This window comes from Xiphophorus maculatus, chromosome 13 (genome assembly GCF_002775205.1).
Source record: "Xiphophorus maculatus strain JP 163 A chromosome 13, X_maculatus-5.0-male, whole genome shotgun sequence".
NCBI classification, from domain to species: Eukaryota; Metazoa; Chordata; class Actinopteri; order Cyprinodontiformes; family Poeciliidae; genus Xiphophorus; species Xiphophorus maculatus.
The window spans coordinates 1-24,332 of record NC_036455.1 but is presented as its reverse complement, the minus strand read 5'-3'; the positions used below and the strand labels follow the sequence as shown (position 1 = coordinate 24,332).

The 24,332-nt window shown below is 39.9% G+C and overlaps 1 protein-coding gene and 1 long non-coding RNA gene across 2 annotated transcripts; both read left to right on the top strand.

Annotated features, from left to right (window-relative positions):
• Nucleotides 1-14,612: 14,612 nt before the first annotated feature.
• On the top strand, nt 14,613-15,554 carry LOC111610517 (gastrula zinc finger protein XlCGF57.1-like; the record flags this gene model as incomplete). Its single annotated transcript, XM_023344912.1, has 1 exon — nt 14,613-15,554. A coding segment is annotated over one exon (942 nt), but the record flags the coding sequence as incomplete, so codon positions are not given.
• A 1,064-nt stretch (nt 15,555-16,618) lies between these two features.
• On the top strand, nt 16,619-17,865 carry LOC111610646. The gene is made up of 3 exons (XR_002753742.1): nt 16,619-16,876; nt 16,968-17,054; nt 17,633-17,865. It is a non-coding gene; the product is annotated as an uncharacterized LOC111610646 (long non-coding RNA).
• Nucleotides 17,866-24,332: the final 6,467 nt, after the last annotated feature.

Genomic DNA, 24,332 nt, shown 5'->3' with positions numbered 1-24,332 from the left:
TGAACGCAGGAATCACAATTACGCTGTGAAAATGGCTTATTGATGTAGAAATAAAATGACCTTTTTATGGCTTTTCCTCCTTTAACTAATCAAACTTACTTTTGAAAACGGGAGAAATGTGAACAATGCAGCGCAAGGTTAGTAAAGCAAACAGCATGAAACAATAATAGTGTGTTAGTAGCTGTAAAATGTAATAATTTGTAATAAATAAATTGTAGTGGCGATTGTTTGTCAAACCAAACATCCTATAAAAGTTCAGTCAACAAGCCACTGCTGCACTGAGGTGATGCTTCGTACGAAGGTAAAAGAAGTTCAATGTCCAAAAAACTTGAAAATTGCTTTTATAGTTTATTTTTTCCAGTTTGACAAGCAAATAACAAAGATCAAACTTTACATTAGTGATGTGTCGAGTAATGAAGCGGGTAAGACAGAGAACTCACCTAAACCTGAGCAGTTAAAGTTTTTATTTTTTAGTAATAAATCGTTGTCCCTGGTGACATAGCGAGTAACAAGCCAATCACAACCCTCTTTTCTTTTTGTTTCTAGTTTTCTTTTGGATCCAGCCATTGTTTCATACAACCAGATTAATCAGAATTTATGTATCAGAATCACAAACATTTTAAACTTGTTTATTCATTGTAAAGCTTCATGTTGTTTTCACGTTGCCTATTTTACATATATTGTCCAGTTGATGTCACAGTAGAGCAAATGAAGCACCGCGGTGCATCGGCTCATGAGTCGAATGATTGGATGGAGTTCCTCAGGGCTTCATGAAGCTGCATCTCACCATCACTACTTTTCATTGTTTCCTCTCCTGCTCTGGTCAAAACCCACAGGCCCAACCCAGTGCGTGCTGGTCCTATACCAGTCCCTATACTTACAGAAAATGGACCCACAGTTCTTAATGTCTAACTTACAAAGTAAATAACAAGCACAAAGCAACAAAAACTAAACAATTATTAACCTACAAATAAACTCTGTAAATAAACCCCAAAAATATGAAGTGAACTAAAATCAAATTTTAATACAAATAAAAGTAATGATAGTTCCAAAATAAGTAATATCTTGAAATAATAAAATTTACTCGTAAATATTAACAACATATGCAACTATTATTAATTTTATAATAAATAAAAAATATTTAATATCCGTTCATTTGAGAATTCTCCAATTGTCAGCTGGATTTGTCGCCTGATCTGTCTCTCTGTCTACGCTCTTAAATTTTTCGGTGTGGGTTTTTTCATTTATTTCATTTCTGTCGTAAACGATGAACGATTTCTCCCATTTACTTCAATAAAATAACGATTGCTTTTTTCCTCTGTTTTCTTGTCCAGATTGCCTGCAGTGTAACATTTATTACCAGGAGAGGAGATCCACTCTGGACCAGGAGGAGTTGGAACCTCTGCAGGTGAAACAAGAACAGGAAGAGCCAGAAGATCATCAGATAAAAGAAGAGCAGGAGGATCTAAAACACCAGCAGATAAAAGTGGAAGAGAAAGAAGTTTACTGCAGTCAGGGTGAAGAACAGATTGAATTAAAACAGGAGACTGATACCTGCATGGTGGTTCCTGTTGATGAGCAAACAGACCACACTGAATCAGAACCAAACAGGAACCAAGACATCTTCCAGGAAGCTGCTGAAGCTGAGAACCAAAATCAAGAAAGAAGAAAACCTTTCTCATGTGACATCTGTGAAAAGCGTTTGACTTTCAAATCTGTTTTTGATGCTCATATGAGAACTCATACGGGTGAAAAGCCGTTTACATGTGTGACCTGTGGAAAAAGTTTTACTCAAAAACATGTTTTAACTCGGCACATGATGATTCACACTGGTGAAAAGCTATTTTCATGTGTGACATGTGGAAAAAGATTTAGTGGAAAATCTAATTTATCTCAGCACATGAGGATTCACACAGGTGAAAAGCTGTTTTCATGTGTGAATTGTGGAAAATGTTTTAGTCATAAACACGTTTTAACTCGGCACATGATGATTCACACTGGTGAAAAGCTGTTTTCATGTGTCACCTGTGGAAAAAGTTTTACTAAAAAACATGATTTAACTCATCATGTCATGATTCATACTGGTGAAAAGCCGTTTTCATGTGTGAATTGTGGAAAATGTTTTAGTCAAAAACACGATTTAACTCGGCACATGATGATTCATACTGGTGAAAAGCCGTTTTCATGTGTGACCTGTGGGAAAAGTTTTTGTCAAAAACACAATTTATCTATTCACATGAGGACTCACACTGGTGAAAAGCCTTTTTCATGTGGGAACTGTGGAAATGGTTTTTTTTACGAACTTAGTTTGACTCAGCACATGATGACTCACAGAGGCGACAAGCCGTAGCAGTGTTTTACATGTGTGTCCTATGTTGAGCTTCACTATTAAATTGATTTGGTTAAAAACTAGAATTAAAAACTGGAGAGATTTCATGTCTATAAAACATCTTGACATTAGGATACGTAGAGATGTGAAGCAATTTCCTTGAGAGATGCTTTGTTTTTTTTCTGGCATATTCTGTAGCAACAATAATGACAAACTGTATTGTTGTTATATAAACCGTTCAATAAAATGACATGGATTATAACAAAATTGGGTGATAAATTGTACTAGGTGGCATTTAATGCCCTTATGGCTACTGGGTATAAACTGATCTTCAGTCTGTTTGTCTTTGTTTTAATGCTCCTCTATCTGCAGCCAGTTGGAACAAATTGTAACCTGGGTGTGAGGAGTCTTAAAATGTTCTTGGCTTTCCTGAGGCAACGGACCTGTGGAGTTCCTCGAGAGAAGGCAGAGAGTAGTCGATAGTCCTCTGGGCAGATCTTATGATTCTCCGGAGAGGCTTCCTCTGTGCTGCTATGCAGCCGGAGAACCACGCAGAGACAAAGAGAAAAAACGTCTCTTAGAGGTACCTCCTAAATTACACGGGGAGGCAGCCATTTTGGGTCAAGGGGCAAATTTTGGCCATTTTTCACTTTTATTCAAGTCAAACTTTAACAAACTCCTCCTATGGATTTCGACCTATTGGCTTCATTCTTGGCCAGGATGCAGGTAATGAGTGGGGCTTTAAAAGTTATCAAAAAAATTCACTTTTTGTATATGTTCAGGTGGCATGGTAGATTGGCGAATTTGGCGTACTCGCCAACGCAAACAAAACGTTATGACTTTCACTTAAAAGGTCAATTGGCACCAAACTTGGCATGAATGATCCTGGTTGGATCCCTGACAATCCTATGTCTTCATAATCTGACGTCATCTAATATCAAGGTGGAATAACATCCGGGTGCAGTGTGGGATGGGTGGCAGCAGAGGGAGGGGACCCTGGCGGTCCGATCCTCAGTTGCAGAAACTGGCTCTTGGGACGTGGAATGTCACCTCTCTGGTGGGGAAGGAGCCGGAGCTAGTGCGTGAGGTCGAGAGGTTCCGGCTAGAAATAGTCGGTCTCACCTCGACGCACGGCTCTGGTTCTGGAACCAGTCTCCTTGAGAGGGGCTGGACATACTTCCACTCTGGAGTTGCCCAAGGTGAGAGGCGTCGGGCAGGAGTGGGCATACTTGTTGCTCCCCATCTCGGCGCCTGTACGTTGGGGTTTACCCCGGTGAACGAGAGGGTAGCATCCCTCCGCCTACGGGTGGGGGGACGGGTTCTGACTGTCGTTTGTGCTTACGGGCCAAACGACAGTTCAGATTACCCACCCTTTTTGGAGTCCTTAGAGGGGGTACTGGAGAGTGCTCCTCCTGGGGACTCCCTTGTTTTGCTGGGGGACTTCAACGCTCACGTGGGCAATGACTGTGAGACCTGGAGGGGCGTGGTTGGGAGGAACGGCCCGCCCGACCTGAACTCGAGCGGTGTTCTGTTGCTGGACTTCTGTGCTCGCCATGGATTGTCCATAACGAACACCATGTTCAAGCATAAGGGTGTCCATATGTGCACTTGGCACCAGGACACCCTAGGCCGCAGTTCGATGATCGACTTTGTCACCCTTTCATCGGATCTGCGGCCGTATGTCTTGGACACTCGGGTGAAGAGAGGTGCGGAGCTGTCCACTGACCACTACCTGGTGGTGAGTTGGCTCCGGTGGTGGGGGCGAAAGCCGGTCAGACCTGGCAGGCCCAAACGTGTTGTGAGGGTCTGCTGGGAACATCTGGCGGAATCCCCTGTGAGACGGAGCTTTAACTCCCATCTCCGGCAAAACTTCGAACACGTCCCGGGGGAGGTGGGGGACATGGAGTCTGAGTGGACCATGTTCCGTGCCTCCATTGTCGAGGCGGCCGATCGGAGCTGTGGCCGCAAGGTTGTCGGTGCCTGTCGCGGCGGCAACCCTCGAACCCGCTGGTTGACACCTTCGGTGAGGGATGCCGTCAGGCTGAAGAAGGAGTCCTATTGGGCTTTTTTGGCCTGTGGGACTCCGGAAGCAGCTGATGGGTACCGGCGGGCGAAGCGGCATGCGGCTCGGGCGGTTGCTGAGGCAAAAACTCGGGCGTGGGAGGAGTTTGGAGAGGCCATGGAGAAAGACTTCTGTACGGCTTCGAGGCGATTCTGGTCCACCATCCGGCGTCTCAGGGGGTGAAGCGGTGCAGCACCAACACTGTTTATAGTGGGGATGGTGTGCTGCTGACCTCTACTCGGGACGTTGTGGGCCGGTGGGCAGAGTACTTCGAAGACCTCCTCAATCCCACCAACATGCCTTCCACTGAGGAAGCGGAGCCTGGGGACTCTGGGTTGGGCTCTCCAATCTCTGGGGGCGAGGTCGCCGAGGTGGTTAAAAAGCTCCTCGGTGGCAGGGCCCCGGGGGTGGATGAGATCCGCCCGGAGTTCCTTAAGGCTCTGGATGTTGTAGGGTTGTGTTGGTTGACGCGACTCTGCAATATCGCATGGACATCGGGGGCAGTTCCCCTGGATTGGCAGACTGGGGTGGTGGTCCCCCTGTTCAAAAAGGGGGACCGGAGGGTGTGCCCCAATTATAGAGGGGTCACACTCTTAAGCCTCCCTGGCAAGGTCTATTCAGGGGTCCTGGAGAGGAGGGTCCGTCGGATAGTCGAACCTCGGATTCAGGAAGAGCAGTGTGGTTTTCGTCCTGGTCGTGGAACACTGGACCAGCTCTACACCCTCGGCAGGATCCTGGAGGGTGCATGGGAGTTCGCCCAACCAGTCTACATGTGTTTTGTGGACTTGGAGAAGGCGTTCGACCGTGTCCCTCGGGGAGCCCTGTGGGGGGTTCTCCGGGAGTATGGGGTACCGGGCCCTTTGATACGGGCTGTCAGGTCCCTGTATGACCGGTGTCAGAGTCTGGTCCGCATTGCCGGCAGTAAGTCGGGCTCGTTTCCGGTGAGAGTTGGACTCCGCCAGGGCTGCCCTTTGTCACCGATTCTGTTCATCACTTTCATGGACAGAATTTCTAGGCGCAGCCAAGGTGTTGAGGGGATCCGATTTGGTGGCCTTAGGATCTCATCTCTGCTTTTCGCAGACGATGTGGTCCTTTTGGCTTCATCAGATCGTGATCTGCAGCTCTCGCTGGAGCGGTTCGCAGCCGAGTGTGAAGCGGCCGGGATGGGGATCAGTGCCTCCAAATCCGAGGCCATGGTCTTGAGCCGGAAAAGGGTAGAGTGCCTTCTTCGGGTCAGGGTGGGTGTCCTGCCCCAAGTGGAGGAGTTCAAGTATCTCGGGATCTTGTTCACGAATGGGGGAAGAAGGGAGCGGGAGGTCGACAGGCGGATTGGCGCAGCGTCTGCTGTCAAGCGGGCGCTGTACCGGTCCGTCGTGGTGAAGAGAGAGCTGAGCCAAAAAGCGAAGCTCTCGATTTACCGGTCGATCTACGTTCCCACCCTCATCTATGGTCATGAGCTTTGGGTCATGACCGAAAGAACGAGATCGCGGATACAAGCGGCCGAAATGGGTTTTCTCCGTAGGGTGGCTGGGCTCTCCCTTAGAGATAGGGTGAGAAGCTCAGTCATCCGGGAGGGACTCAGAGTAGAGCCGCTGCTCCTTCACATCGAGAGGAGCCAGTTGAGGTGGCTTGGGCATCTGGTCAGGATGCCTCCTGGACGCCTCCCTGGTGAGGTGTTCCGGGCACGTCCCACCGGGAGGAGGCCCCGGGGAAGACCCAGGACACGCTGGAGAGACTATGTCTCTCGGCTGGCCTGGGAACGCCTCGGGATTCCCCCGGAAGAGCTAGAAGAAGTGGCCGGGGAGAGGGAAGTCTGGGCCTCCCTTCTGAAGCTGCTACCCCCGCGACCCGACCTCGGATAAGCGGAAGAAGATGGATGGATGGATGGATGGATGGATGGAATAACATCCCCACATAAGCGCCCAGGTACATCAAACTTCATTTGTATCATCACAGACCAGAGCTCATCACATTCACATGGCCAATTAGTGACATCACCACAACCCCTTTCAACAGGAAGTCAGTGTTTTCCCACTCTTTTTCTTCCCTTTACTCAGCGGTTCATGCAGATTTCAACCTGTGTTTAATGAAGTAGAACAACATGATGGTAAATCCTTCTCTCAACACTGGCTGGCAGCAGCATGTGGATGTGGCTGAATGGTGAATACTAATCCATCGCTGTTTGCACCTTTATCTCAAAATCATACATGCATCATTGTATTTGCACTAAACTTGTTATGATTGACCTTGGTTAACCTCTTAAGAACCCAATGGCATTAAATTGTCATTTCACTCCACTGCGCCCCCTAGGTTATTTCAACAGCTGTATCTCCTTTTTACATGAACCGATTTGCACCAGATTTTTGTGCATCATCAGGAAGCACTGCTGAACACATCAGTGTATAATGGACAGGTGTGGGAACTGTGTGAGCACGTTGACGGTGGCGCTGATGGAGCTCACGTGGTTTTTGCATTGGTGAAATAAGAACATGTTTAGTTTACATTCAAGAATGTACTTACAGCCAGGCCCTAGCCATACAGGACACAGTCTTTCATCCCTGTTACCTTTTCCCTTTTGGAAGTTACAACAGTAACAACCTGAAGAACTCTATGATGGAAGAAAACTTTGGACTTGCTGTTCCCTCGCCCGGATGTGGGTCACCGGTGCCCCACTCTGGAGCCAGGCCTGGAGGGGGGTACAATGGCGAGTGCCTGGTGACTGGGCTTTTATCCATGGATCCCGGCCGGGCTCAGTCCAAAGAGGAGACATGGGTCCCCCCTCCCATGGGCCCATCACCTGTGAGAGGGGCAAAAGGGGTCGGGTGCAGTGTGTGATGGATGCCTGCCGAGGGAGGGGGCCCTGGCGGTCCGATCCTCGGTTGCAGAAGCTGGTTCTTGGGACGTGGAATGTCACCTCTCTGGTGGGGAAGGAGCCGGAGCTAGTGTGTGAGGTTGAGAGGCCACCCTAGGCCACAGTTCGATGATCAACTTTGTCATCCTTTCATCGGATCTGCGGCCGCAGATGCGGCCCATGTCTTGGACACTCGGGTGAAGAGAGGTGCATAGCTGTCCACTGACCACTACCTGGTGGTGAGTTGGCTCCGGTGGTGGGGGAGGATGCCGGTCAGACCTGGCAGGCCCAAACGTGTTGTGAGGGTCTGCTGGGAACGTCTGGTGGAATCCCCTGTGAGACGGAGCTTTAACTCCCATCTCCAGCAAAACTTTGAACATGTTCCGGTGGAGATGCGGTACATTGAGTCTGAGTGGACCGTGTTCCGTGCCTCCATTGCGGAGGCGACTTATCGGAGCTGTGGCCGCAAGGCTGTCGGTGTATTTAACAAGTTATTTACTTGTTTAAAATTGTTGACAGTCTTTTTTTTTTTTTTTTGCTTGTCAAATATGAGATTGCTGTAAAGTCAGAAAAACATGCATTATGCTAACAAAATTTTTTGTCTCTCTTCTAAAATGTATAAACTTTCAAATTCATCTATGTTATGAATTCGTACTGTTAAATTCTGTGCTATGTCCTGCAAGCAAGAACAGGTAGAAAGAGACAGCTGAGCTCTCTTCTACAATAATGTGCATTATTGCATAAGATGCTTTTGAAGTGTATTAAACACATACAGTGCCAGTATGTGTTTAATACACATACTGGCACTGTATGTGTATTAAACACATCAAAAACTGATTGATCCAAACAAATGAAAATGCTTCTAACTGAACATTAAAATCAGCCACTGTTTTTCACACAATTAGAAGAAATCTTTTAGAACAAAAAAAATCATCTGAAAAGAAACACTGAGAGTTAAGTTTCTCTTCTAAATATTATGTGTTGACTTACATCAATCACATTAGTTTATGTGATGTACATTTTTCATGAGTTACAAACATGAAATCCTTCAAATTTCGGGTTAGGGTTTACTGCACCCTTCCTAGCAGACACACTGATTAGACATACATGTAATTATATTTGTATAAACATAAAATATTGCGGATCTCACCATAACGGTTTTCTACAGTTTAACAGGTGGTTTCATCAGATTCATTTACCATGACATTTCTCATGTTGCATCTAGTTTAGGACTATATTTCTATATAAACACAAATGCTTTAAATACATAAATCTATTAGTTAACAGTGATACTAGATACTCAAAAAGGTCCCAGGCTACTTTACTCCCTAATAGTTTAATAGAGTGGTACAAATCATTCCCGGAATAAGACAACTCTAAGTAAGCAAAAATAATAATGTTTTTAAGAGTAAGCTGTAGCAGTTTGTATGTGTTCAATTTAAGAATAAGTAAAAAAAAAAAGTTGTTTTCTCCTCTGATACATTTTCATTCTTACTATGTCCTATAGTTGTATTTACTTTAATTTCAACAGCGAGGATATGCTAACAAAGGAATCAAGTACCTTAAGTTGCGCTACCCATGTATATTTAATAGGAAGGAATCTGATGGAGGGCTTTTGTGAAAACATGTATATTGGACAGTTAACAGGCTGGAAATTTGAAAAATTTTATAAAAGTTTTTGCTAACCATAATTGTTCCATTCTACATATTCTTCAATCCCTACTGACCTTTTCTAGTCTGAAGAGAGGATACATCCAATTACAAGCCTACAGTATGCCTGATTTTAGCATTGATGCTACATATAACTCGTTTAGACATGAGTCTTTACACTAATCTACAGTACAGACCAAAAGTTTGGACACACCTTCTAATTCAATGGGTTTTCTTTATTTTCATGACTATTTATAAGGCAAGAAATCCCACTTATTAACCTGACAGGGGTCACCTATGAAGTGAAAACCATTTCAGGTGACTACCTCTTGAAGCTCATCAAGAAAATGCAGAGTGTGTGCAAAGCAGTAATCACAGCAAAAGGTTGCTACTTTGAAGAAAGTAGAATATAAGGGGTATTTTCAGTTGTTTTACACTTTTTTGTTTAGTGCATATTTCCACATGTGTTATTCATAGTTTTGATGCCTTCAGTGTGAATCTACAATGTCAATAGTCATGAAAATAAAGGAAACTCATTGAATTAAAAGGTGTGTCCAAACTTTTGGTCTGTACTGTATATGGTCTAAAAGTGATCTAAGCTTAGATTTAAAACTTATAAGATGATAAGTTTCTCTTTAAAACAAAATGACATTGTAACTGATGCTGTTATTTGTAAAATTATATTAATCAGTTCAACTCTACCTATGTAATAGCTTAATGAATAAATAAAAAATAATTACTTTTAAAATTCATTATAAATTAATTTTCATACATTGATGGTTCTTGATTTTAGAAAGTATGGTTGATTATTATTGTCTTCAGTAATTTAGTGTTTCTGTTGTCTTAGTTATATTTTTCTCTGTTCTGCTGCAGCTGTTTTCTATTATAGATCACCATGTTTCTAATGCTGGAACTAATTTAACCTCCACACATAGATATATTATTAGTGTCTTAGAAAGTAAGTAGAACATTTGCCTTTCCTGTGAAAATGTCGTGTTAGTGCTGAATGTTACTGCTGAAAATTGTAGAAACATTTGAGTTCAACTGCAGAACACTTGCTGAAATGAAATGAGTAGAAGCAGCAGGAAAAAGTTAAACAGTGCAAATCTGTCAGCTAAACTGAATAACTTAAAATCAGTACCAACATCCCTGCTTAAAAAATTAAATATTGCATAGAAATGCTTACAAAAGTAAAGTATAAAGTCATATATTGAATAATAGAACTGCTCTAATTCCAAAACTACAACAACTACATATTTCAAACCTGGACTGGATTATTCTGCTCTAAAAGCAGAATATTTTAATCCATGTTTGGGATTAGTGAAACCTTTACGTGATTTGTGAAACTTCACTAAAGTTTAAATTACTATTCACACTTGTTCCATGAAGTTTTTCCCTATTCTAATTCAAAACCACTTTATTAATCCCAATGGGAAGTTAAATGTTGGTGTAACTCATTAATTCTTCAAAAAATTATTGTAGATGGAGATGGCTGTTGGAAGGAAAGATCTTCTGCAACCGTCTGTTAAGTGAAGTTTCACAAATCAGATAAAAGTTTTACAAATCAGAAACATGGTTTTAAATATTCTGCTTTTAGTTGAGAATAATTTAATTTAGGTTTGAAGTATCTAGGTGTTGTAGTTTTGGAATCAGAGCAAATCTCATGTGATCGAGACCTAAAAAAGGGTAAAAATTGCCCTTTATTGCGGTCGACTATTGTGGCAGATAAGTCTAAGTAAGTAAGTAAGTAAGTATCCTCTGGTCTGGAAGAATAGGAGTCTAAAACGTAGTTGCTAAGGTAGTTTTTTCTGGACTTTAAGTTTATTCTAATCCCTGTTTTGGGTTAGACGTCTGGGTTGCTAGATAATTATAAGTATTCTTTGGACTTTCTAAGTATGCTCTAAATTTGTAAAAGTAATGAGTACTCATCAGTTTCTAAGTAATAATAAAAACTAAATGTTCCTGTTCTGGAAAAAAAAATTTCTGGATTCCAAGTTTGTTCTAATTCCTTTTCTGGGTTAAAATGAGTACTCTGCAGTTTCTAATAATATTTTCTTGATAGTGTCAGAGTCTCACTGAGGAAAAAACTGCGTTAGGTTTTCTATCACTTTATTATATAACTGCTATAACTGATGTATGTTTGCATATAAAATAAAACAATAGAATTTAATTTACAATTTTTATGTCTTCGTGTCATGAGGTAGATCTCAGCCGGCTGGTGAGAGAAAAAGTAGATCTTGGTCTCAAAAGGTTTGGGCGCCACTAATCTGGGCCAAACTCACCACCTTCAATCCTCAGAGCTAAGAAAGAAATAAATACAAACTATTATTAAAATACCGGTAGAAAAATCAAATAGATAAAACCGTTAAAAGTCATTTACACTCGACCACCAGCACCGCACAATTCAGTGAACAAGCCGGTGCTGATCGGCTCTCAATAAGCCACAGGATGGGCGGAACCAGCGGTAACTCCGAACAAAGCAGCAGCGATCATTGTGGATATACGGAAACTATAGGAAAGGTTCTGATCTGGTGGAGTGAAGAAACTGTGAAACATGTTGCGGGATGTAGGAGATACGAATCAGAAGACAATATTAATTTTGGATTTGTGGAAAACTGGAATACTAATATTGTATTTGTTTTATTTAGATAAAGTGGAAGAAAAGATTTTACGTCTTTCAAAGAGAACTGGCACTGTATGAGAAATCTTTAGATGTGATGATCGTAAGATCCACAAGGTGGCGGTAATGCAATGACATGAATGAACGACAGTCATAAAATCCCAAAGAAGAAGACGAAGAAGACAAAGAAAATGGCGCATGGTCTGTTTGGTTGAATGTTCGACTGTTTCTCTAAACGAGTTTATCAACGAGCCGTTAACTGCTGCTGAAGAAACATTCACAGAGTTTAAAGAAATCATCGTCAAGTCGGAGGAAGAGATGGATGATCATCGCAGACTGCTGGATTTCTCCCGGAGGCCCCAGATAATCTTACACCGAATAGGTAGGAACCACCAGCGTTTGGATGCAGGTTAAGGTCTAAATGTCTGCACCTTTCTGTATCAGGATCATTTTAGTAAATGTTCTTTTCCCGTATAAATGTTTTGTTAACCGGTAAATGAACGCAGGAATCACAATTACGCTGTGAAAATGGCTCATATACACGAAGCTGAAGTTGGTTTCCGATTCGGGAAATGGCTAAAGGGTTATTCCACCTAATTTTTCACTAGCTTCCGCATCTTATTCGATTCTAGTTTAAAAACTACAACACCTGGACTCTTCAGACCTGAACTGGATTATTCTGCTCTAACAGCAGAATATTCAGAACCATGTTAGGGATTTGTGAAACCTTTTTCTAATTAGTTAAACTTCAATAAAGGTTGATTTCACCACTTTTTGGATCTCTTTCCCTAACATTGATTTAGATTATTCCACACAAGGTGGGAAAGACTCTTATTTATATGAAATTCTTTCACTCTGTCTAAAGTAAAATAGCTCCTGTTTTTGTTTTGAAGGTTTCATAAAGACCATGTGAGGAAGAAGTGGGGAATGTCTTTAAGGAGAGACGGATTCACTGCACTGATGAATCTCAGCTGCTGAATCTCTCTTAATCTCCTCCTCGGCTGGAAAACATGAATAAAACCTATATAGATATTATGTATATACGCACGTCCATATAAATATGTGTAGTTTAATGCATATTATTCAGCATTAATAATTATTTAAGCATCTTTATTTCTCTCTGATTGTATCATTTTGTGTTTGTATATTTATATAAATATGTACTGATATTACTAAATAACATATTTCAAAAATTATGACTGGTTGTGTGCTTTGTAAAATAATCATAATACAGAAATATCAACACATTCTATTCTGACTCTATTCTGTTTTCCCCACTAAGAATAGTTAAATATGCTCAACCTTATATCAGTCATTCAAAAATACTTTAAAAATCATTTCCTTGTAAATGTTGCTAACCTTTTAATAAGGTTTACAGAAAAATTGGTGAATATCTGTTTAGTATTTAGCGAGTTATGATTGATAAATGCGCTGATACGTCATTGAGTCTGTTAAACATAAAGCTGAGTGGAACGGTCGACCGCTCCAAGATGGCCGCCTTAAATCTCTTCAGTAACAATAGGCAAGAGCGGTCCATGAGGCGTTTATTTATAGTCTATGGGGAAAAGGGGCACAATGACTATGGGCAAAGGTGCATTCATGGGCCCAATATGAGTGGGAATTTACAGTTTCTTTATTTTTACACCGTTTTCAACTAATACACCAAACAGTTATATAAATAAAAGATGTTCAATGTCCAAACAACTTGAAAATTGCTTTTATAGTTTATTTTTCCCGTTTGACAAGCAAATAACAAAGATCAAACTTTTTATTAGTGATGTGTTGAGTAATGAAGCGGGTAAGACAGAGAACTCACCTAAACCTGAGCAGTTAAAGTTTTTATTTTTTAGTAATAAATCGTTGTCCCTGGTGACATAGCGAGTAACAAGCCAATCACAACCCTCTTTTCTATTTGTTTCTAGTTTTCTTTTGGATCCAGTCATTGTTTCATACAACCAGATTAATCAGAATTTATGTATCAGAATCACAAACATTTTAAACTTGTTTATTCATTGTAAAGCTTCATGTTGTTTTCACGTTGCCTATTTTACATATATTGTCCAGTTGATGTCACAGTAGAGCAAATGAAGCACCGCGGTGCATCGGCTCATGAGTCGAATGATTGGATGGAGTTCCTCAGGGCTTCATGAAGCTGCATCTCACCATCACTACTTTTCATTGTTTCCTCTCCTGCTCTGGTCAAAACCCACAGGCCCAACCCAGTGCATGCTGGTCCTATACCAGTCCCTATACTTACAGAAAATGGACCCACAGTTCTTAATGTCTAACTTAGAAAAGTTAATAACAAAGGAACAAAAACTAAACAGCTATTAACCTACAAATAAACTCATGTTTATAAATAAACCATAAAGATATAAAGTGAACTAAAGTAAAATTTCAATATAATTCAAAGTAATAAAAATAAATAGTATCTTGAAATAATAAAATTTGCAGGTAAATATTAACAATAATCCCTACTACAATTAATTTTGTAATAAAATATTTTTTTTCATATCCGTTAATTTGAGATTTCCCCAAATGTCAGCTGGATATATCGACTGATCTGTATCTCTGTCTACGCTCTTGAATTATCAATTGTTTTTTTTTATTCATTTCTGTCTTGAAAGATGAACTGTTACTCGTATTTATTTCAGAAAAGGTACCAATTACTCTTTCTCTGTTTTCTTCTCCAGATTGCCTGAAGTGTAATGTTTATAACCAGGAGAGGAGATCCACTCTGTACCAGGAGGAGCTGGAACCTCTGCAGGTGAAACAAGAACAGGAAGAGCCAGAAGATCATCAGATAAAAGAAGAGCAGGAGGATCTAAAACACCAGCAGATAAAAGTGGAAGAGAAAGAAGTTTACTGCAGTCAGGGTGAAGAACAGATTGAATTAAAACAGGAGACTGATACCTGCATGGTGGTTCCTTTTGATGAGCAAACAGACCACACTGAATCAGAACCAAACAGGAACCAAGACATCATCCAGGAAACTGCTGAAGCTGAGGAACAAAATCAGGAAAGAAGAAAACCTTTCTCATGTGTCATCTGTGAAAAGCGTTTGACTTTCAAATCTGTTTTTGATGCTCATATGAGAACTCATACGGGTGAAAAGCAGTTTACATGTGTGAACTGTGGGAAAAGTTTTTTTCAAAAACATGATTTAACTCGGCACATGATGATTCACACTGGTGGAAAACCATTTTCATGTGTGACCTGTGGAAAAAGTTTTAGTCGAAAACAGCTTTTAACTGGACACATGAGAACTCATACAGGTGAAAAGCCGTTTTCATGTGTGAACTGTGGAAAAAGTTTTGGTTATAAACTGGCTTTAACTCGGCACATGATGATTCACACTGGTGAAAAGCCGTTTTCATGTGTGAACTGTGGAAAAAGTTTTGGTTATAAACTGGCTTTAACTCAGCACATGATGATTCACACTGGTGAAAAGCCGTTTTCATGTGTGACCTGTGGAAAAAGTTTTAGTCAAAAACCGCATTTAACTAAGCACATGATGATTCACACTGGTGAAAAGTCTTTTTCATGTGTGAACTGTGGAAAAAGTTTTAGTGAAAAACAGCATTTAACTGGACACATGAGAACTCATACAGGTGAAAAGCCGTTTTCATGTGTGAACTGTGGAAAAAGTTTTTGTCAAAAACCGGGTTTAACTCGGCACATGATGATTCACACTGGTGAAAAGCCGTTTTCATGTGTGACCTGTGGAAAAAGTTTTAGTCGAAAACAGCATTTAACTGGACACATGAGAACTCATACAGGTGAAAAGCCGTTTTCATGTGTGAACTGTGGAAAAAGTTTTTGTCAAAAACCGGGTTTATCTCAGCACATGATGATTCACACTGGTGAAAAGCCGTTTTCATGTGTGACCTGTGGAAAAACTTTTATTCGAAAACCGGATTTAACTCAGCACATGATAATTCACACTGGTGAAAAGCCGTTTTCATGTGTGAACTGTGGAAAACGTTTTTGTCAAAAACCGGGTTTAACTCAGCACATGATGATTCACACTGGTGAAAAGCCGTTTTCATGTGTGACCTGTGGAAAAACTTTTATTCGAAAACCAGATTTAACTCAGCACATGATAATTCACACTGGTGAAAAGCCGTTTTCATGTGTGACCTGTTTAAAAAGTTTTAGTCATAAAAAAAGTTTAACTAAGCACATGACGCGTCACACAGTTGAAAAGCTGTAGAAGTATGTTCCATAAATGTCCTGTGTTGTATTTGTTAAATGTGATCATTTTGATCTTCACATTTGGATACTTAGAGATGTTCAACCATGACACATTTTCCTTCATTGATGTTTTATTTTTCTGGTATATTCTGCATCAAAAAACAATAATGATAAACTGTATGTTGTTGTATTAACTTACTGTTTATGTCAAACTGTATGTTGTGTGTGTACAACATGAAGAGCAGAGGGCTCAGCACACAGCCCTGAGGAGTGCCAGTACTGATGCTGATAGATGAAGAGGCTTGGGGGCCCACTGACTATTTCATGCATTAACAGAGTTTGACCGGACATGGACTCCTTCCAGAACATTCTCACATGATTGGACTTGAGGGATTGATTTGTATTATTCTGTACCATAGAGAGTGAGTGGGGTTTATTTTTGTAGTTTTTTAAATCAACAATAGAATGTATATAATGGTTGAGTGTTTTAAAAAAAATTCTACAAAACAGTATTTGTGTTAATTTTGTGTTTAATGTAAAATGAGATTGAATCTGATTTTATTTCTTTCAAATTATGTTAACCAGTTTTACTCTACCTAATTAAAATCTATTCAATTAAAAAAAATCATTTGTACTTTAAAGAAATGCAAAATTCACCGCAAACTAATTTTCATGCATTGATTGCACAAAGTACATGTAATTATTTTTAATATTTTGCTTTTTTCTCTTGTTTTAGCTGTAATATTTTGATCTGTTCTGCTGCAGCATTTAGATTACTGTATTTTAATGTTGAAACTATTTTTATGTTTATATGTATTTTAGAAAGAAATAAAGGTGTAACATTTCATTTAACATTAAAACTTTTGAGTTTTCCTTTAGTATATGTTGTGCCTGATCCTTGAACCCAGTAGATGGTGGTACTACAGCTATACTGGTTGTAGCCACTGTGGTTCCTGTAACTGATGGGTTGCCGGTTCAAACTTCCCACATGTAACCCAGGTGTCCGCCATGACCCAATCACCTTCCCTTTAAGTTGATTGTCATGTGTGCTTCCGGGTTTTGTTTTTTCTTCCCCACCTTGCTGCTACTCACTGTTGGTTGTTTGTAAAACAACCTGGAGTTTCTGAATCGACTCATCACTCATTTAATCTCTAAAACTTGAAGATTGCGGTGAGTTGTTAAATACCATCTGACTTGACGTTGTATAGCATTTGCAATGATAGCGCCGCTAATATTTCCCTCCTGTTGAATCACTCGCCAGGTTGTGATCCATTGACAGCTGGTGAACCTTCCTGATCTGAGCAAGTTATCATTGCATCCACCTCATCAGATAATCCGTTACTCGACGGTGAGTAGATAATAGGGCGTTATTTTCGCTCTGCTTCGCCAGTTAGCATTAGCATTAGCTCTGATCCATCGACAATCAGTGGCCCACATCAGTTTAGTCTACTTATTAATTACTTACTTAATGAAGAATCACACTGTTGCAGCCGAATTAAAGACCACACCTTTAATATTTAAGGGTTTACCTTTCAACTTTAGATTTGATTATTTTTTCCATGATTTCTTTATTGGTGTTGCATTCCATGTTGGTGCAGCGATGAAATTTGGTACCTAATATGATTTAGTTTGTAGCTACTTTGATCAATCACATTTGTAAGTTGATTGATTTGATTCAGTATTGGTTGTTTGTAACGACTGCTAATTATATTATCTAGACAATTTTGAACTTGAATTATGAAGTGCGCTTTTTTTAAAAAAAGGATTTAAATTTTTCTTTTTATCCTCTCCTTTCTTTTTTATTTTTTCTATGAAGTTGTTAAAATATAGCAAGTACATATTTAATTGTTTTCTTGTCTCTTCCATTTAGTTTATATAAATATAATGTTTATATATGAACTTAATGTGTGTTATCTGGCCTTTTAGGTCAGGTTTTTTTTTCCCTTGCATTGACTCACTTGATGACGGAAGATGGCGAGCTACCCACCCACCATCTGGTGGTAGGAAAACGGAACTACACTTTCCCTACAGAAACGAACTAAACTCTGAGTATTGAAAAGGGAACATAATTATTCTCTTTTTGTTCTTGGATCTATTGTGGACTCTATTACGTTTGAAGTATCAATGATTATTATTATAATTGTTTTTGTTGGTTTGTTTTTTTCCCCTTCTGTTTTTGGAAATTTATTGTTTTGTTTTGGTATTATTGTTATTATTATTGCCACTGCAATAAATAGCAATATTAACAAACTTTGCTTTTTTGTATCAGTTGTATTAATTATTCACCCCACTCATGACTCCGTGCCATACCTACTTCTGATTATACAAACTGGTTAACACTACACCTCGCAGTCAGATCTGCTCAATTGAGAAAGGCGCTACACACATCCATCTCAGTTGTTGAGTCCTTGAGCAAGGCACCAAACCTGCCTTGCCTGCTGTTAGTCAGAAGTCCGATGGCGCCCATTGTGTAGCAGCTTCTGTCAGTCTGCCCTAGGGCAGCTGGGCTACAATGTAGCTTACCACCATCAACATGTAAAGCACTTTGGCATCCTCTGCACTAGATAAATCGCTATACATACATTTACCATTGACTAAACACTTGCATTTTGTCTTTTTGTTGTGTTTTGTATTAAACTTGTCCTGTCTGACAGTGTGACACTCAGTATTGTCGAGTACCAAGGTTAAGCCCTAAAGACTTGCACAAGTGGACCATTATGGCTTCCCCCTGATATAATTACATGAAACTTTATTAGAAACTGCTTTGGGTTTATTTTATTAAATTGTAATGAGACGGAGAAGAAAGCTGGAGAGAAAAGAAAGGTGAGAAAAAAGTTTTATAGGGGCCCCCTCCTCTCACCCAACTTGATATAAAGGTGATCACAGAGAGGAGGGAGCCAGAGACCAAACCTGACAGACAGACCAGGCACACAGAGACAAGATCACATGTTCCCATTCTCATGTGTACACCCAGACATTCAAACCCATGTATATAATGTCAAAATAAACAAAACAAAAATGGACGCCATACACCCACTTGCATTTCTCATACACAGAGATCCAACCAGAACCAGGACCACCAGCTTAGGAATCATTCAAACCAAACCCCTATCCCATGTCACAAACCCAGCCTGCCAACCTAAGGATCCACCTAGTCCCAATGAAGAAGATCCAGTAGACATACAGGCCACCGGGTTGACTGAAAGAACCCCAACCCAAGAAATGGACTGACCAGCCAGCTCAGCGCAATATCCAGAACAAGAATACCACCCACAGCCCTGAATCCCAGCCCAGCACCAGGCTGTGTCCACAGATAGGCTAGCAAAGCAATAAATCACAGCCCATACTAACACCAAGACAGACAGACAGCAAACGATACCAGACCCAAAAAAAGGGGCCAATCAAAATGCAAACACCAGCCAACACAAGCACTTTCACCACTTCATACACAAATAAGCCAAAAACACAAGCCTCTCAACTTGCCGACTACACCACCAGTAGGAAGGATGCTACAGAAAAGCCAACGCAACAACTGTGAAAAAGGAAGCAGCCCCTCACAGGTCCATAAACATCCCCGCCGCCAAGTGATAAGTAAAAAAGCCAATCCTAACCTGGTACAACCTGGTTTTCATGCATTGATTTTTCTTGATTGTAGAAAATATGGTTGAATATTTTCTTCAATAATTTGTTGTGTCTTTTGTCTTAGTTATATTTTTCTCTGTTCTGCTGCAGCTGTTTTCTATTATAGATTACCATGTGTAACAGTGTTTAGGTTTAAGTTGTAGAATCCCACTTGCTTTATATGGATCAGTGCAATGGGGAAATAGCGCCCCCTCTCTGTGTGGCTGGTTAAATGTTGCTGGCTCCTGCACTCAGTGCCAGTCAGTGAAAGCTGCACGAGAGGTGAGTTGCGTTTTTCAGCACACAGTAGAAACGTGTTAGCAACATAATTTTTATTAACTTGGACAAATAGTGTGACATTTATTAATTACTAGATGTGTGCCTAGCACCAATTTTTGTACTTTTAGTTTAGTTAAAATTATCAAACACTTCATGTGCTAAGCTAAAGGCTAACTTAACGCTCTGTTGTAGTGTGCTGAATGAAGCGGAGCCGTTGCACTGATCTGAACTCCCCATATGTTCCCATTCAGGAAATAAACTTGATAAACCAGAAACTTCTCGTCTTCATTAAAAATCTACACAACGCAGAGTCGAGGGGTTACTGGGGCCGGCCTGGTACAGTGGAGTGAAGCAGAACCCGGTTACACATGTTTCTAATGCTGGAACTAATTTAACCTCCACACATAGAAATATTATTAGTGTCTTAGAAAGTAAGTAGAACATTTGCCTTTCCTGTGAAAATGTCGTGTTAGTGCTGAATGTTACTGCTGAAAATTGTAGAAACATTTGAGTTCAACTGCAGAACACTTGCTGAAATGAAATGAGTAGAAGCAGCAGGAAAAAGTTAAACAGTGCAAACCTGTCAGCTAAACTGAATAATTTAAAATTACATCCAACATCCCTCCTTAAAACTTTGAATATGACATAGTAATGCTTGCAAAGGTAAAATTTAAGGTCATATATTGAATAATTTCAGTATTAAAGAGAGTAATAGCATTTAACCAATCTAGTGCAGTAGAAAGAAACTACAGTATTATTAAAATACCGGTAGAAAATTCAAATAGATAAAACCGTTAAAAGTCTTTTACACTCGACCACCAGCACCGCACAATTAAATGAACAAGCCGGTGCTGATCGGCTCTCAATAAGCCACAGGATGGGCGGAACCAGCGGTAACTCCGAACAAAGCAGCAGCGATCATTGTGGATATACGGAAACTATAGGAAAGGTTCTGATCTGGTGGAGTGAAGAAACTGTGAAACATGTTGCGGGATGTAGGAGATACGAATCAGAAGACAATATTAACTTTGGATTTGTGGAAAACTGGAATACTAATATTGTATTTGTTTTATTTAGATAAAGTGGAAGAAAAGATTTTACGTCTTTCAAAGAGAACTGGCACTGAATGAGAAATCTTTAGATGTGATGATCGTAAGATCCACAAGGTGGCGGTAATGCAATGACATGAATGAACGACAGTCATAAAATCCCAAAGAAGAAGAAGAAGACAAAGAAAATGGCGCATGGTCTGTTTGGTTGAATGTTCGACTGTTTCTCTAAACGAGTTTATCAACGAGCCGTTAACTGCTGCTGAAGAAACATTCACAGAGTTTAAAGAAATCATCGTCAAGTCGGAGGAAGAGATGGATGATCATCGCAGACTGCTGGATTTCTCCCGGAGGCCCCAGATAATCTTACACCGAATAGGTAGGAACCACCAGCGTTTGGATGCAGGTTAAGGTCTAAATGTCTGCACCTTTCTGTATGAGGATCATTTTAGTAAATGTTCTTTTCCCGTATAAATGATTTTTAACAGGCAAATGAACGCAGGAATCAGAATTACGCTGTGAAAATGGCTCATATACACGAAGCTGAATTTAGTTTCCGATTCGGGAAATGGCTAAAGGGTTATTCCACCTAATCTTTCACTAGCTTCCGCATCTTATTCGATTCTAGTTTAAAAACTACAACACCTGGACTCTTCAGACCTGAACTGGATTATTCTGCTCTAACAGCAGAATATTCAGAACCATGTTAGGGATTTGTGAAACCTTTTTCTAATTAGTTAAACTTCAATAAAGGTTGATTTCACCACTTTTTGGATCTCTTTCCCTAACATTGATTTAGATTATTCCACACAAGGTGGGAAAGACTCTTATTTATATGAAATTCTTTCACTCTGTCTAAAGTAAAATAGCTCCTGTTTTTGTTTTGAAGGTTTCATAAAGACCATGTGAGGAAGAAGTGGGGAATGTCTTTAAGGAGAGACGGATTCACTGCACTGATGAATCTCAGCTGCTGAATCTCTCTTAAGCTCCTCCTCGGCTGGAAAACATGAATAAAACCTATATAGATATTATGTATATACGCATGTCCATATAAATATGTGTAGTTTAATGCATATTATTCAGCATTAATAATTATTTAAGCATCTTTATTTCTCTCTGATTGTATTATTTTGTGTTTGTATATTTATATGAATATGTACTGATATTACTAAATAACATATTTCAGAACTTATGACTGGTTGTGTGCTTTGTAAAATAATCATAATACAGAAATATCAACACATTCTATTCTGACTCTATTCTGTTTTCCGCACTAAGAATAGTTAAATATGCTCAACCTTATATCAGTCATTCAAAAATACTTTAAAAATCATTTCCTTGTAAATGTTGCTAACCTTTTAATAAGGTTTACAGAAAAATTGGTAAATATCTGTTTAGTATTTAGCGAGTTATGATTGATAAATGCGCTGATACGTCATTGAGTCTGTTAAACATAAAGCTGAGTGGAACGGTCGACCGCTCCAAGATGGCCGCCTTAAATCTCTTCAGTAACAATAGGCAAGAGCGGTCCATGAGGCGTTTATTTATAGTCTATGGGGAAAAGGGGCACAATGACTATGGGCAATGGTGCATTCATGGGCCAAATATGAGTGGGAATTTACAGTTTCTTTATTTTTACGCCGTTTTCAACTAATACACCAAACAGTTACATAAATAAAAGAAGTTCAATGTCCAAAAAACTTGAAAATTGCTTTTATAGTTTATTTTTTCAGTTTGACAAGCAAATAACAAAGATCAAACTTTACATTAGTGATGTGTTGAGTAATGAAGCGGGTAAGACAGAGAACTCACCTAAACCTGAGCAGTTAAAGTTTTTATTTTTTAGTAATAAATCGTTGTCCCTGGTGACATAGCGAGTAACAAGCCAATCACAACCCTCTTTTCTATTTGTTTATAGTTTTCTTTTGGATCCAGCCATTGTTTCATACAACCAGATTAATCAGAATTTATGTATCAGAATCACAAACATTTTAAACTTGTTTATTCATTGTAAAGCTTCATGTTGTTTTCACGTTGCCTATTTGGGGCCTGCCCATAGCAATGCATAGGGATGCAATCTCTATGCATTGCATGGCAGGCACCTATTGTTCTACACCTCAAAATAACTGCTGCTTAGACTCAAAATAGACAGAATTTTGGTCTGCCTCTCTGAGCTGCTCTTTAGAACCACAGTGATGGCAGAATGTCAGAACTACAGACATGGTGAAACAACTGCTATAAACTCATTGCATCTCTGAATAGTGATGCCCCACATGCTACTGACAGCATTCATGCTAACATTAGCATTTTGGCTAATTTCAGCTGATACACTTACTTTATCATACTGAATGGTGCAAGTACATGTTAGTAAACATTCTGGTCATTCTCCTCATATGATTGCAGCTTTATTTAGCATTGATACTAATTTTTAGATGGATGGAGTTCCTCAGGGCTTCATGAAGCTGCATCTCACCATCACTACTTTCATTGTTTCCTCTCCTGCTCTGGTCAAAACCCACAGGCCCAACCCAGTGCATGCTGGTCCTATACCAGTCCCTATACTTACAGAAAATGGACCCACAGTTCTTAATGTCTAACTTACAAAAGTAAAATAATAAACACAAAGCAACAAAAACTAAACGATTATTAACCTACAAATAAACTCTGTAAATAAACCCCAAAAATATAAAGTGAATTAAAATCACATTTTAACCCAAATAAAGTAATGATAGTTCCAAATTAAGTAATATCTTGAAATAATAAAATTTACTTGTAAATATTAACAACATTGGCAACTATTATTAATTTTATTAAATAAAAAATATTTAATATCTGTACATTTGAGAATTCTCCAATTGTCAGCTGGATTTGTCGCCTGATCTGTCTCTCTGTCTACGCTCTTAAATTTTTCGGTGTGGGTTTTTTCATTTTTTTCATTTCTGTCGTAAACAATGAACGATTTCTCCCATTTACTTCATTGGGCTCTTTGCACCTGCTGCGCTGACATCACAACCGCATGCGCAAATGCGGCTCTTTTCTTTCCTCTTTGAGTTACCATGACAGCTAGAAAAGACAAAGTCTTATTTCAGAAGCAAATAAAACAATACTATGAACATTGCTGTCTTCCTAATATAAAGGGCTTTTAAGTTTTCATGGATTTCCAAGCTGTCCTGAATTAAGAAGACGGTGGCTTGTGAATATTTGTCGCTACCAGTTAAAGCTAACATCGCACAGCAAAGTTTACAGCCTTCACTTCACTCCGGATCAGCTTCTTCAGCCTAAAGAAGAAGGTAAAGGAGCCTCCTGTGTTATTTCCATGGAATCACTTCTGTACTCAGCCTGAAAGAGAGTTTATGGGAATGAGAGAGCAGACCAGAGCCAGACAGCCGAGCAACTGATCCGCCTGAACACACCGCTGTAAACACAGTCCTGCTTCACAAGAAGCATGCAAAACTAATAAAGCGAAATAACACAGAGACCTTAAGGAACACGGCCATATTTTTCTAAAAGCAACAACTTTAAACCTGAACAGTCAGCTGAACTAGAACTCCGACACCAGAGCTGCTCTACTGTTAAGCTATGGGCTTGTTGTTCCTCAGGCTTCAGAAGCAAAAAGCCTGACCCGTAAAATCCCCGTTACTTGGTCTCTGACACTAACGACAATAAACATACATAAT